The sequence below is a fragment of the Delphinus delphis genome, chromosome 2, assembly GCF_949987515.2.
Source record: "Delphinus delphis chromosome 2, mDelDel1.2, whole genome shotgun sequence".
In the NCBI taxonomy this organism is placed as follows: domain Eukaryota; kingdom Metazoa; phylum Chordata; class Mammalia; order Artiodactyla; family Delphinidae; genus Delphinus; species Delphinus delphis.
Window position 1 is genome coordinate 118,664,815 of NC_082684.1, and position 15,370 is coordinate 118,680,184.

Below are 15,370 nucleotides of genomic sequence, written 5' to 3' on the forward strand. Positions count from 1 at the left end.
CAACGCTCCCTCACCATGAATAAGAGTCCCTGCTGTCATGGAATTTGGTCTAGTCAGGGAGAGACAGTAACTGTCCACAATATATTATTGTAATACATTACTCTGTTATATAATTATATCAGACAGGATTCTATGATGAAGAATAGTGGGGAGAATCTAATGAAGACTGAGGGAGGGGAATCGGGCAAGCTGGTGAGTCCTGAAGGATGGATCTGCATTAGCCAGGAGATCAATGAGGAAGAACCTTCCAAGAGCAGGAGACAAATGCTGGTGCTGCCCAGAAGCGGGGATTAGAAAAGGCCACTGTGGCTGGAACACAGATCAGGGGAGGGGGCAAAAATGAGACTGGAAATGTCAGCAGAATCCATAACGTGCAAGGTATTGTGGGCAATGTGGGATTCTGGCTTATCTTAAGGGCTCTGAGGAGCCAGTGTAGTATTTTACAAATGGGAGTCCACTGATCAGATGTGCTTTTTGCAAAGATCAACATGGTTTCCTTATTCAGAATGGATTAGAAAAGGGCAAGAGTGGAAGCAGCAGCTGCGGAGCCAGAGTTTGTTAGAGAGGTCCAGTTGGGAGATGATGACTGACAGAGGTGGAGATGGCAACCAATGGATGGATTCAAGGGGCATTTTGAAGGTAAAAATGACTGATGAGCTGGAAGGGGTGAGGCATGATGGGGGCAGAATTCCCCTCAGATCTCTGCCCTGAGCACTCCACATAGAACTTCTAGAGATGTTCTGGAATCTGAGGCCACTGGAAGGCCCCTCTCTACTTGGTTGGGTGATCCAGAAAAATATGGAAACTCCATTTGTTATGGTTACTGTAGCCCGACTTTGGCCCGACGAACATTCGTGCATCTAGATTAAAAACCTATGTTCCTTAAGCTCACATCAACTGAGAGAAGGGTGAAGGATTAAGGGTTAGGAGAGAGCTGTCGGGGAGAAGGTCTACATAAAAGCAGAGGAAATAAAAAGGTTTTCATCTCAAGGACTTGCCTTGACAGGTTAGAGGTTTTTGGTTTTTTAAAAAGTATTTATTTATTTGGCTGCGTCGGGTCTTAGTTGTAGCATGCGGCATCTTTCATTGCGGCGCGTGGGCTTCTCTCTAGTTGTAGCATGCAGGTTTTCTCTCTCTAGTTGTGACACGGGCTCCAGGGTGCGTGGGCTCTGTAGTTTGCGGCATGTGGGCTCTCTTGTTGAGCCGCGCAAACTCAGTAGTTGTGGTGTGCAGGCTTTGTTGCCCCATGGCATGTGGGATCTTAGTTCCCTGACCAGGAATCGAACCCATGTCCCATGCATTGGAAGGCGGATTCTTTACCACTGGACCACCAGGGAGGTCCCATTGACAGGTTAGAGTTGAAAAAAATATCTGTATAAATGAAGCATGTGCGTATCTGGTAGTTGTTAGGCTTTTTATGGAATAAGTTCCCAAGGGTTTAAGTACCAATGAATATAAATTCTGGGTCTGGTTCCATTTTTACAAGCCATGGAAAACATGCCTGTATGGTTCAACGGACAGTGAGCCGTAACTTCTGCACTGTGTAGTTCTTATTAGATATGCAACTTTCATCCATTAGCTAAGATAGTAAGAGAGGAATTAGACACACTAACTTCCACCCTCTATGCCAGCCAGAACCACAGGCTGCGGCAAGCAGAGTCTCTCCAGTGGGTTCTCAAGGTTTCTAGTCCTTTAAGATACTCTGCAGGTGGACATGGCATCTACATTCTCATGAACTTTTTTGTTTCCCGAGAGCGAATATCTGGGAGCTGCCCAAGAGTGGCTGCCTGGCTTTATTTATCCCTCTCCCCGTGGAGCCTGGCACATGCCTTGCACATGGTAGATGCTTAATGCTTTCAGAGTGCAGGAGTAGCCCTTTGGATATCAACTGGGTCGCCAAGGTAAATAACTAGTCAGCTGTGGTCCAAACTCACTTACCTCTTTTTGTCCAGTGACTTGTAGAAAATGGCAATAATCATCTTGAATTGAAAGAAATTTGGCTTTTCCTATCCCTTCAGCATCCTTAAGATTAGCCATGCTATCTTGAAAATACTGCTCAGCCACATCTGAGGAAAAGCATCACAACAACAACTTTGAAAACAGCTTGCAGATTTGAAATGGAAACAGAATAACTATGTGTTTAGTCATGGTGAATGATATGAAAATAATAAGTAATTGGACAAGATAACCCAGTTAAGGAAACTGTCTTTTGTCAATTAATCTGACTGTTTTATTAGACAGGGTCTAGTTCTCAGAAAGATACTGCAATTTATTTTCGTTGGTTTTCATACATCTTCCCTTTCCCAGTGATACAGTAAGCAAAGTTAATGCAAACAGGGAAACTATCCCCTAGACCTGACACATGTTAAATTTTCAGACTGATTAACCATTAATTCTTTGTAAAACTCTGGTTGCTCCTCACTGGGGTTAGGACTCCAAGGATCCACTGACTTCAGTGGACTCTGTAATCTTGGAATGTAGCGTGGTAACCCTAAAATTCTGGAAAATATGGCTGACACGCTGCTGAAGCAAAAACCTCAACCATTCCAAACACTTAAGCATACTGGTTATAATATAACAAAAATATTTGAAATATTTGCAAATCTTGAAAGCAAAAAAAGGAAAAATCTCAGGTATGGAAAATGAAGAGGAAACTAAAAGCCAAAGCAGGGAAGGGGAGCTAAAGCTGAATGGTCCACGAGGGGATTAGGAAAAATGTGTACTGTATTCCAAGATGGGGTTTGATAAGCCTGAGTAGGGCTGGAGATGAAGCCTGAGGCCTCTGTGTGGTAGGAAGCTGGAATGGGGCTCCCTGCAAAAATCCAGTGTTATAGGCAGATTTCTAGGATGTCCCCAAATGACCCTCAACCTTGATTATGCCCTCCTCTTTGATTATGGGTGGAACTTATAAATATGCTGAGATATTACTCCTGTCATAAGATTATGTTATATGGCACAGTTGACTGTGAGAAAGCAAGATTACCCCTTGGGCATAACCTAATGACACCAGCCCTTTAAAAACAGAGTTTTCTTCAGTTGGAGGCAGAAAAGGAAGGCAGAGAGATTCGAAGCATGAAAGGGATTTGAAAAGGAGGTTCTCCATTGCTGAGATGGAGGGGACCATGGTACAAGGACTCAAGAGTGGCCCATAGGAGCTGAGAGAGGTCAACAGTTAGCAGGAAAATGGGGAGTTCAGTCCTACAACCACAAAGAACTGAATCCTGATAATAACAGGGATGAGCTTAGAAAAGGACTCCATGATCCAGATGAGAATGTAGCTGGCTGACAACTTGATTTTAGCCTGAGCAGAGACGCCAGCCTTACCATGCTAGACTTCTGACTGACAGAATTGTGAGCTTAAACTGGGTGTTTAAACAACCATAATTTGCTATGCAGCAAAAGAAAACCAATATAGCCAGGAATCCCTAAAACTGAGATAAGAACAATTGCGCTGGTCCAAGGAGAAGCCTCAAGGCTGTCCCTCCAGAGGCCATGGCTAGAAAAAGAGCATCTGAAAGAAACTGGGACACTGCACGTGAGGCAGGCACATGTTTGAGGGCTGAATCTGCACCACCTACATGATTTGGAAGTTCTTTTTTTGTTTTAAATTGTTCTACATCCCTCTCCCTCCCTCCCTCCCTCCCTCCTTTCCTTCTTTCCTTTTTTCCTTCTTTCCCACCCTCCCTCCCTCCCTTCCTTCCTGCTGTGCTGCAAAGCTTGTGGGATCTTAGTTCCCCGACCAGGGACTGAACCCAGGCCCATGGCAGTGAAAGCACAGAGTCCTAACCACTGGACAGCCAGGGAATTCCCTTGGTTTGGAAATTCTGAACCAATAAAGTAGAAACTAAGGGCTTAATCTCCAAAATATACAAATAACTCATACAACTCAACAACAAAAAAACCAAACAACCCTATAGAAAAATGGGCAGAAGACCTTAATAGACATTTCTCCAAAGAAGACATACAGACGGCCAGTAGGCACATGAAAAGATGCTCAACATCACAAATTATTAGAGAAATGCAAGCCAAAACTACAAAGAGGTATCACCTCACACCAGTCAGAATGGCCATTGTTAAAAAGTCTACAAATAACAAATGCTGGAAAGGGTGTGGAGAAAAGGGAGCCCTCTTACACTGTTGGTGGTAATGCAAGTCGGTGCAGCCACTATGGAAACCAGTGTGGAGGTTCCTCACTGTTACTCAGTGTAGAAACTTCTAGCACTTAATTCTTTTCCACCTTTTCATATTAATTTATTATGCTGAGTCTTGCCAAGCTCAAAAAAACACTGGTGGAGGAGAGGATGTTGGGGAAGCTGTAGAAGGCAAGAAGCATCTAGGATCCCCCAGGGTTATTTCTTTCTTCGGAAAAAAACATCAGAGGGCCTGGCAGATGGTGGAAACTGTGGACCACTTAGGAAAAAAGAAAAGCCCACTTACCTTGTTTCCTCTAAGTCTTAAACATAGTTCATTTTCATTTTATGTGGATGATACTAAGAAGTCAGACCATTTCTTCGATAGAATAAGTACAAAATCTTAAGATGTCTTTTGAAAAGAAGCTATTAGCATTTATTAATGAATTCTGTTGAGACATTTCGTAAAGAGAAATATGCATTCCTAGCAAGCTCTGTCTCCAAACTGTTTTTACTTAGGTAAAACTAAAAATAGAATTACCATAAGATCTAGCAATCCCACTCCAGGGCATATACCCAGACAAAACTATAATTCAAAAAGATACATGCATTGCTATGTTCACAGCAGCACTATTCACAGTAGCCAAAACATGGAAACAACCTAAATGTCCACTGACAGATGAATGGATAAAGAAGATGTGGTACATATATACAATGGAATATTACTCAGCCATAAAAAAGAATGAAATAATGCTGTTTGCAGCAACATGGATGCAACTAGAGATTATCATACTAAGTGAAATAAGTCAGAAAGAGAAAGACAAATACCATATGATATCACTTATATGTGGAATCTAAAATATAGCACAAATGAACCTATCTATGAATTATAAATAGACTCACAGACATAGAGAAGAGACCTGTGGTTGCCAAGGGGACTGGGGGTGGGGGAGGGAAGGACTGGGAGTTTGGAGTTAGCAGATGTAAACTATTATATAGAGGATGGATAAACAACAGGTCCTACTGTATAGCACAGGGAACTATATTCAATATCCTGTGATAAACCATAATGGAAAAGAATATAAGAAAAAGAATGTGTATAAAGTAGAAACTAGCCTGAAAGTGGAAAAATTATAGGACTCCAGCACAGGGGTAGCAAACTTATTCCGTAAAGGACCAGATGGTAAATATTTTAGGCTTTGAGGACTAAATGGTCTCTACTGCAGCAAAAAAACAGCCAGAGGTGACATGTGAAATGGAGCTTGGCTGTGTGCCAAGAAAACTGTTTACAAACATGGGTGGGGAGCTGCATTAGCGTGTGGACCGTAAGTTTGCTGACCCCTGCTCTAGCAGAGGGAAATGTGATTGTCTTCCTCCCTCAGGGATGTGGGACACCTCCCCCCTCCACCCTGAAGTGCCTGCTGGAGAAAACCTCACGGGGACACATGACAGTACGTAAAGTTTGTTGGGGACGATTGTGAACCATACATACAATGGTCTACTTAACATTTCCATTTGGACATCTCATATGTACTGTGTAGCACAAATACACATGAGCAAAAAGCTCAGATGTTTTCTTTGGCTTCTTTAGACTTCCTCTGTATTTGATTATTTTCCCTTTCTCATCTCTAATATTGTTTTTGTGCCTTCTCCCCATTTCTCTTGATTAGACAGGACAGTGTGTTATCTATTTGGATATTCTTCCAAAGAGTGGGCCCTCAAATTAGTTTTTCTCAGACTGTGATGTGAATGCCAGGTGCTTCCAAAGAGGCCTCCATGAACGCAGGGCTCCAGAATTCATGGAGGAGCAAGGAAGGGGCCGGCCTGCGCAGACTGTGGTCGCTTCTGGAGGCGGCAGTGAGTGGGAAGGAGGGCAGGCTCTGCAGGTCAGGGGCTGCCTGCGTCAGGCTCCAGCGCTGCCGCCTTCTGGCTGTGCGCCTCCATTGTTGGCCTCGGCTTTTTCACTCAAAGAGGAACCTTTAGGCTAGCGCCTCCATTATAGGGTTGTTGTAAGGAGTAAATGGGTTAATGCACACACAACTGATGACGTGCCTGACACCTAGTCAGTGCTCAGTAACTGTTAACCATTTTAGTTTCAGGGACAGTTTCGATCACTGTGGCTATGGGCCTCCCTCATCCATACTAGGCTGACCAGCAGGCACACTGGAAGCAGAGATGGACATGGAGAGGACAGGAACACTTGGAAAACAGAGTGGTCAAAAGGCACAGAAGCCTGGGATCATGTGCGGATAAACGGCTCTGTACACCTCAAGAGCTCCAGCCCTGAAATTCACAATGAGCGCGGTGGGTCTCCAGAAACGATTCAAGTACATCCCATGTGATCTGTTGTAGAAAGGAGAGAAGTAAACACTTGGCAAATGTGTCTGTCAAATCCAGGCAACCTAAAGAAAACTTAGGTGTGAAAACAAGTAAGTTTCATTTATCTGCAAGATTTACTTTGCTTAGGGTCTAGGCAGTTGCCAGATAGAAGCGAGAATTAGGCTGGAAGGTGCTGCCTTTCAGAGAGGTCTCGGTGCTGACTGGCCCCAGACTTTGTGACTAGACAGGAGTCTATTGAACTGGAGTCCCTGCTCCACTCTTTCAATGGGGGTCTATCCACTGCCAGACCAGCTGATGGATTTCTAGAGTATTACTCAAATTTTTTCTTGGTAGGAGAAAATTTTACTACTGTACATGAAAAGTGTTACATCTCTTTAGTCCTTGCTGGCTCATGGGAGAAAATATTACAGATTAAATGTTCAAACCATGTATTAACTTTGGTTGCTTTGATAATCTGATGACAGCAAATGTGGGGATGATGTGGCACTTATTTTGTTGATTCTAAAAGCATTACAGAGATGTATGTTCCATGTCTAAAAATTAACAAGTCTATTCAGGAATGGAGTACTGTTGATATTTTAGTTTTCTGTCTAATTGGGAATTAACCAAAGAATGTAACTGAGCCCTTCTTGAAGAGTAGAAGCTTTTCCGAGTCTCAGCCTCATTCCCCAGACATGAGCCCTTGCTCTGAAGACCTGTAGTTGTAAAGGGCATAGGAAGGAGTTGGGACTGAACAGGTAAGAACTGAGTTTCTGACCCTGGGCTTTTGCAGAAGAAGTGGTGCCAGGCTCAGAAAAAGGAAGAGATCAAAAGGGATGGGAAGCATTTCCCTCCTTTCCTGGGTAAGAAGCTGGACTCTCAGACACAGGTGGACATAGCTGCGCTTTGTCCCTTTCCAGCCCCTCTCTGGTAAAGTTCTCCCACCTCTTAGTATTCCTTCCCCTGGCAGTCACATGCTGACCAACACCCCTTCCCCTGAAAAAACCACCCCGTTTCGGCTGGTCCCATAGAGCTTAGTGCCAGATGCCCCTTTCCATTGTGTACCTGATCTCACAGAATGCTGGGAGAAAGGAAGCTCCTTGGCCTAACTCATACTCGTGTGTAAATGGCTCAAACCTCTAACTCAGGGAGGCCTAGTCACATTTTCCAAAGAGGATGCTTGTTAGCATATTTGGATCTCTGGAAGAGGGACTGGAAGTGAGGAAGGAAGGAAGGGGTTGGGGGAAGGAAGGAATTTATTACTCAAACTAAGGTTACATGGCTACTGAAGTGGAAAAAAGCAAGGCTTTGTGGTGAGACGTCAGAGACAGGCCCTGACTGGGAATCTGCCCTCTGGGGTCAGCTCCTAAGGTTGCTGCTCCCCTTTCCCCGTTTCAGAGTCCTCAGCTTCTCAAAAGGTCCAAGTTTCTTCCATTTCTGTTCCTGGGAGGTCTCTAGTCACCGGGGGGCAAGGCCAGGGAGGGGGGGTCTCTGACAGCTATTGTCACATACAAGCGGACCACATGTCAGGCATCATGTCAGGACCCTTATATATGAGAAGAGCCTAGGGCTCGGGAACAGTGAAAGGTCCAGGGCATACACTGTGAGCGTCTTCCCTGTCTGTAAATTTGAAACCACTTTTATTTTTACCTGGGATATAGGAAAGCTCTTTTATTGCAAGACCCTGACTTATTTTCCCCCATCCCCCAGGCCCCTAAATTAGCTTTCTGAACTATGAATCCCATGATTAGTCTTCGAGGGGAGAGCAAATTTGTCCTATTATTACAGCTAAGGAGTGACTCCCTAAGAAGCAGAGCTGGTTCTCCTGGGAGTGGGCATCCCCCAGGAGGTCCACCTGACACAAGTGACAGTGGGGTTTCCAGAGGGACAGGAGGTCACAGCCCCTGGGGTGGGATGCCACTTCTTGTCACAGACCTTGTGCCTGAAGTTGGGTGTGGGTTCACAAAGAGCCTCGGCAACCTGATGCTGGTGGCGTCGGCAAGAGATGAGGTCATTTTCTAAAGCACAGGAGCATGACTTAGCTTGTAAATCTGAGCCCTAGTGGCACAAGTGTTCCAAGGCCATGAATCTTCTCCCATTTTCATTCCCGCAGAATGTTGGGGCTGTCTGTGAGTTAGGGTGAGGGGGTAAGTGTGGCCCAGCGGGCAAGGTGGCTTAATGTCTCCCGGAGGCCCCTTCAAACTCTATTCCATCTGCATGTTCATATACAGGCAAAAGAAAACAGGGCTCCATTCAAAGAGCAAGAGGAATGTGGGGTTACGATTTGGCACCCAGGAGGTCAGGAGGCTTTTAATTAAAATAAATTCCAGTGACCCTGGGCTCATTTTCTTGAGGCTGTCCCAAGGCAAGAGTTGGAACCGTGAGGACAGCTCTCATTATGAGGGAGGCCTGTGTGTACAATGTGACAATTATCTTTTGTAAGTCTTCAGAAACTGTACTCTGCACTAACGGCAAAAGCATTAAGGACTCCAGGGAATTTGAATATGGAAAGTCTCAAATCCTATCCTGGCATTAACCCAGAGGAGCGCTATCATCCAGCGAACAAATGGATTGAACCCATTTAGACCCTGCTGGGAACTGCCTGGGGCTTTTGCACAGGCAGCTGCCCTGAGGCTGCCCGGCAGCCTTGTGGGGGTCACAGAGTAGCCTGAGGACAGACGAAGCCCTGGACAGGCTGACTCCTCATTGCGTGGCCCTCAGTGGTCCACACTGGAGGCCACCTTCAAGAGGAATGTTTTCATAGGGCCTGGACAGGGCATCCGGGAGCAGTAGACCTGCTGCTCCTGAGCTGTGTGGTCCCTGGAAGTCCATGGCCATCTCTGGGGGCAGGTTTGCATCAGTAGAGTAAGGTGACCAAGATGGCGGCAGGCTGGGTGAGGCTCACACAGCAAAGTGTGCATGAAGTGTCTGCATAGTGCCTGGTGCCCACAGGCCTGGTCTGGGCTCAGTCACCATAGGGACTGCCTGCCTTGAATGTCCTCACCACCAGGAAGCTGATCAGGACTTCCCTCCACCCCCAACACCACCCAGAGTCCCACTTGGGGCCACCCAGTAGTGATCAGGTGCCCAGCGCCTCAGGCCTATTGCCACAGTTGCTTGTCTTGGTGAAGTATATGTCATTTCCATAAGCTGCCCTAATAATATGTTTTGAAGCCAAGTCAGGGTATAAATAACTTAGGCGTTTCTGAGAAGTTCTGAACATAAATTATTATCCAGCACAAAAGTGAAACACCAGAGCCTCATAATAGTGGTTATCAGAGAGCCCATCATCCTCCCTAGGAGAGGGATAAAGCCGCAGACTTTGTTCTCAGACACAAAGATGAAAGGCAGTTTGTAAGCAAAGCTCAGTGAGGTTTCAGTTCTGCCACAGGTTGTCCCTCGGTGAAGAGAGACCAACAGCACAGACTTGGGGTGGAAAAGGCCACACCTTCTACTCCTCTGCTGGTCTCAAGAGCTGCCAACCCCTGCAGCCCACACCTGCCCCCACCTTTGGGGCTTCCGGGCTCCCTGGACCTCTGAGGACAGAGCACCCTCAGAGCCACGACCTCTCTGGCTCTGGAGTGTGGTCAGGTAGGCAGCGCCTGGCCTCTGTCTAAGGCCTTGCTTTGTCTCTAATTGCCAGCATGACGCTGGACACACCTTGGACTCCAGTCCTCTACATAGGATGTGCTTTAAGGTGCCTTCCAGAGGTTTCTGAGAGGGGGTCCTACTAACGATGGTGGAAAACAGGGTAAGAGGCTTCCCTTTTCTTCTCTGGCCTCACCCACCGCTCTCTCTCTGCTGCTTCCCCTTCCCACCTGGCCTGTGGAGCACTGAGCAGGATGGAAGCTGACATCTGCTTGGGGAGCTCAGGCACCAGGCTCAGGCTGGCTGGGCATTTTGTAATAAGAAGCGGGCCCTGAGTAGGAGCTGAGGAAGCGTCTCTCAGAACACACAGGACTTGAGGTGGGTGGGAAGGCCGAGGAGGAAGAGAGAGGGAGAGGCGAATAGTGAGGAGGAAGGGAGAGGTGGGTGGGTGTGGCCAGCAGCAGCTTACACTCATTCCCACTGCAGGCCTGCACCACAAGCCCCACTTGGAGGCCTCAGGTTGGAGGTGGGCGACAGAGGCAGCACAGGCAGTCAAGGAGGGCCACAGGAAGGTGAAGACCACTTTACCGTGGCTGCTCCCAGGTGGCCACATTACCTGTCAGGAGCCCACTGGAGCTGGGTGCGTCTGTCTGATTTCCAGTCTCTCTGAGACACATGGGGCTCAAGGAGCATCAGTAACCCCATGAGCAGGGAGTAGGCTGCGGGTGGGGCAGGGCCCAGCATGGGGCAAGCTGAGGAGCAGGCCACAGAGGAAGAGCTGAGAAAAGCAGTGATCGCGGGGGGTAAAAAAAAGGAGACTCCATGGAGATGCAGAGCCTACCTTCAGATACTTACATATTTCGTGTCTACTGTATAAAAGGAGGGGAGAGGCCAGGACAAGTGGGGGCCCAGAAGACATACGTATCCGTGCATAGGGAGTTATATCTTGGGAATGCACCCCATGCCCATGAGTCTGTCCATATAGCCAGGGATCCCACCCCCTGCCCCAAGGCGGGCAGGGGCATAACCCATTCCCTTCTGCTGTCTCTGGAACCTACAGAGCTCCCTGGCCTGCTGGACCCCACACCACGGATGGGGCCACTTCCAAACAAGGCCACCCGTGCTCAGCAGGCTCTGCCTCTCAGAGGTTTACACTGAAATGTACTTGGCTTCAGCCCATTTCATTTTAATATCCTTTAGGAGAAGAGTTATAAACACAAGGCCAATGCCTGGAGACTTAGCAGGGTTGGGAGAGCTGTTAATACCAAGTTTGTCTATGGCTGCTCCGGGAAGCTGGCCAGGCTCAGGTTAGTGACATTCTACAAGCCTGAATTGGGAGCCCTTATGCAATCACAATCCTTCGTGACTTCTAAGGCAGTTTTGTCTGCATAAGGAATACAGGAAGGCACAGAGCAAAGGGATTAGTTTGATTGTGGAGCCTGAAACACACTGGCTTCTTGGCCAGTGGCGTTTTGTTTGTCCGAGGGCAATGCCTTCAATGGACATTTAGCAAGTAGGCTATGGAGAATCCCTAGATGAGAAATTTTTCCTATTAACGATTCTTTAAAAAACAAACAAACTGTACTTGGCACAGACTAGTTTAAGCATAGGAGAGCAGAGTTGAGATCCCCGTGCACGTGGATCCCTTGGCACTCAGTGGAAGGTGCAGATTTGCTCCCAGGAGATCTGGCTGGCACTTCTGAACCACAAATGACCAAAGTCCAGGCCAGAGAGTCCTGCCTGGGTGAGAGCTAGGGTGGGGAGGCTGGTCCCCCACTTAGTTGTCAGACAAAGATAAATTCCAAATTCCTGCCTTTCCTTTCCCCTTCCAGGAGGTAGCAGAGGCCTGGAGAAACCTCAGCCCTGGGTGGGCTTCTCTCATTATCGCATTGGCTGTGTGTGAGGGGACAGCAGGGACATGAAAACCAGGCCCCCTGAAAGACGGTGGGAAGGCGCCTGCCCACTGCCACTGCAGCTCCTGGCTGTGGGGGACCCCGCTCCTTCCTGCTTTTTCGGGGAAGCTGAGTCCATGCATGGAACACGGCTGTACCCTCTGGGCCCAGGCCACTGAGCTTAGCAGATAAGAGCCGGAACAAACTATCTTAAAATGCCAGCCGGACAGCTCATTGTTCACAGTCTTCCCCATGTTTGTCACCAAGAGAACAAAGATTCCCACGGCAGCACATTCAAGCTTGTTAACACAGTAGGAATAGTCTGTGGTTTCTCTTTGCTTTGATTCTTTTCTGATGTGCCCATTTCAATGGTTGGCTTGAGGCCTTAGGGGCAAGGGCTGGTGCGCCTCTCTGCCCCTGCTCCAGGGCTTCATGCTGCCTCTGCACAAGCATCTGTTTTGATCCGACAGCTTCTCTGCCCAGCCTCCTCACTTAGTGTTGACTCGCCTTCAAGCCTTCAGTAAACTCTCTTCCTGTTGGTGTCAAGGTGATAGACATTTCCAGTGTCTTCTGATTAGTGGAAGCTGAGTCTGAGAAGGGAGCATCCTTACACTGATTGGGGCTTTGTCCCTCTTGGGTAGAGCAATGAGTAGAGAGGATATTGACTGATGGTGCTGGTGGTATGGAGAGCTGGCTGTGTTAGCTCCTTTGTAAAATGGGAGGTCATCTTGCCTCCAAGGCTTGTTAGGATTAAATGGGCATGTTTGTGAGAGTGCCAGCACCTGCATACAACGGGCGCTCGACCCCTGCTACTGCTGTTGTCATCATTGCTAGTATGATTGTTGTTATGATTCCTGCTGGTTCGGGTTCCTGAGGCCTCTGTGAGTCAATATGTTTCAAGCAATCGATCCTCCAGGCCTCAGGCAGAAGTGACCCCCTTCCTAATCTGCAAAGCCAGTTGCAACTGTCTAACTCCCTGCTCTTGGGGGAAGTTTTTTTCTTATCCTTCCCTATTCATTCTCCTCCCCCTTCAGATACTGACTGGCAAGTAGGCTTTCTGGGTGCAGGTCACCAAACAGTCTGAGCTGCCAAAGAGACACGGGGCAGAATGGGGGGCTGAGAGCCTGTGCACGATCCTGGGCTGGCCCCTTCCCAGACGGCACTCAAACTGGTTTCCTTGGGCCACCGTTGCTCTTCTCAAGTCCCTTTCTCTCCCCAAAGCCACACACTCTTTGGGAGGGGAAAGAAGGGAAAAGGGCATGTGCAGTGCCAGTCCTTATAATATAGCATGGAGGTCAAGAGCCTAGGTTCAAGTCTACCACTCCCTGGCTATGGCTCTTGGGAAATTACCTAACCCTCTGTGCCTTAGTTTCTCCATCTGAAAACTGGGAACACTTGTACCAAACTCACAGAGCTGTGGTGAGGATTAACTGAGTTAATAAATATAACATGGTTAGAACCATGACAGTATGTACTATGTAAGAATTCGCTATTATTACTGTGTGAGGTCATTAAATTTTCACAGACCTAATTATCTGTATCAAGTAGGTATTAGTGGCATTCTCTATTTATAGGGGAGGCTATACCAACACCATATTTAGACTGGAAAACTTAGAACAAAATACATAATTGGATTGTTTCTGATTCTATAATTACACAAAGCAGAATGGTCTAACTTTGCAGCTACAAGAAACAAGTATTTTAGGGACATGATTTCTATTGTTCCCCACCTAATCCATACATTCATCAGGTGTGTACACTGAGCACTAGCTGAGATGCTGGCAAACCAGAATCCCTCTAGGCAAAGATGGTCTCTGGTCTTAGCCTCCTGTAGTTGCTTGGTGTTCTCTGGGAGTAGACCCCCTCCCCCACACCCCAGCAGTTTAAATGCTCAGAAACTTCCAGTTCTCAACCCATGAGCCCCCCAAGAAAAACAGGAAGGACCTGACAACCACTTATTATACTCATGCTTCCCAGGTCAGAAGCTAGGGATCTAGCCCTCACACTTGTTTTGCATCCCTCAGAGCCTGAAACATATTTGACTTGGTGACCATCAACTATGCATTGATTTCACATAAAAATTCAGATTTCTGCCTTCTCTTGAAAAAACAGACCTGCTAATACAAGCTTGCTTTCCACATGACAGTAATGGGCTGGAGCTGAATAACAGCTGCTCACTTTCGACAGGGGACGGGCCTCTCCAGTTTGCCACAGTCCTCACCACTCCCTATTGCATCTCTCAGATTACAGCCAACAGTTAGCTGCCATTTATAATTATGTTTGCTGCTGCTACTTTTTTCTAATGACTACTCGCTTCACTCACATTGCTTACTTGGTTCCTATAGACATTTAGATTAGTGACTCCTGCTAATCTAGGGGTTTCCATCATGTTTGCATTTTAAGTATCCTATTAATACTTGTGGCATGGAAGGTTCTTTTCCCCTATTAAAGGAATTTTAGCCACCAATAAACTGGTTAAAATGTTGGCTCTTTGAAGGTTTTGAAGTTGATTGCTATGTATGGAGTGTTCTAGGGAGTTAAGGTAAGGAAGGTCGCCTGCCTTCTCTATCCTCCAGCTCTGAGAAGGTGCTCAAAGCTCCGGGAGACCAGAATGAAGGATCTTTAAGGTGGGATGGACAGAAAGATAAACACTGGTATCCCCTTCCCCAGCTCCTCCCTGGACAGGAGCCCCTGCCTGGCCCAGGAACCTCTGCAGACCAGGCTGCTCACTGAGGCTCCTCCTTCATCTTCTCCCCCCACCAGCCTCCTCATCTTAGCCCAGCTCCTACTCCCTGAACCTCAACCTCAAGCCTTCCAGATACTGATTTTCAAATTGATGGCACACTGGACCTTATTTTCCTACAATGCATAAGTAGTTTTAGCTGACATCTTGGAATACACCTCTTGTCTTCTTTATGAGTTATACTCTGTTTATGAATATTCTGACCAACAACAAAGAAAGTCACTAGAATGCATGTTCTCCATCAATAGAGGCATATTGTATGCTCTGAGCCCAGGATGGGGGATTAAAGAACTCCCAAGCTCACTGCTCTACCTATTATGTGGGGCTAAGAAAAACTATATGACTCATAAATGACAACTTCCTTTTGGAATCCTGAAGCCGTGTAAGTTCATCCTGATTGAAAGCTCAGCCCTGTGAGAGTCTGGAGGCCGGAGTTCCAGCAGGTCAGATCCGTTGCCACAGTAGCTCCACAACCTTTAAAAATAGATCACCTTTGAAAGTCCAGTAGATTTCCCTGTAAGCCCAGCACAAACTCTCTGGGGCTCTGATAGCTATGTTTGGATGAAGATTTGCTGTATTTGAGAGTAAAAGATTAGAGGAAGGCTGAAAAAAGATAGAAACCAAAGGACTCTGGACTCTAGTGAAGCTAACAGAGAAGACTCTCTGAAGGGTCTGTCCCAGCTCCATCCACCTGTTCA

The 15,370-nt window shown here is 46.9% G+C and overlaps 1 protein-coding gene across 3 annotated transcripts in view; it reads right to left on the reverse strand.

Annotated features, from left to right (window-relative positions):
- TTC23 (tetratricopeptide repeat domain 23) overlaps window positions 1–15,370 on the reverse strand; it is a 109,875-nt gene that overhangs the window by 19,419 nt on the left and 75,086 nt on the right. For 2 of the 3 annotated variants that reach the window (XM_060003648.1, XM_060003650.1), the window contains one exon: window positions 1,939–2,066. The exons of the other annotated variant lie outside the window; for it this stretch is intronic. In XM_060003648.1, coding sequence (XP_059859631.1) covers window positions 1,939–2,066 — 128 coding nt within the window. The remainder of the gene's footprint in view (window positions 1–1,938; window positions 2,067–15,370) is intronic. 3 annotated transcript variants of the gene reach the window in all.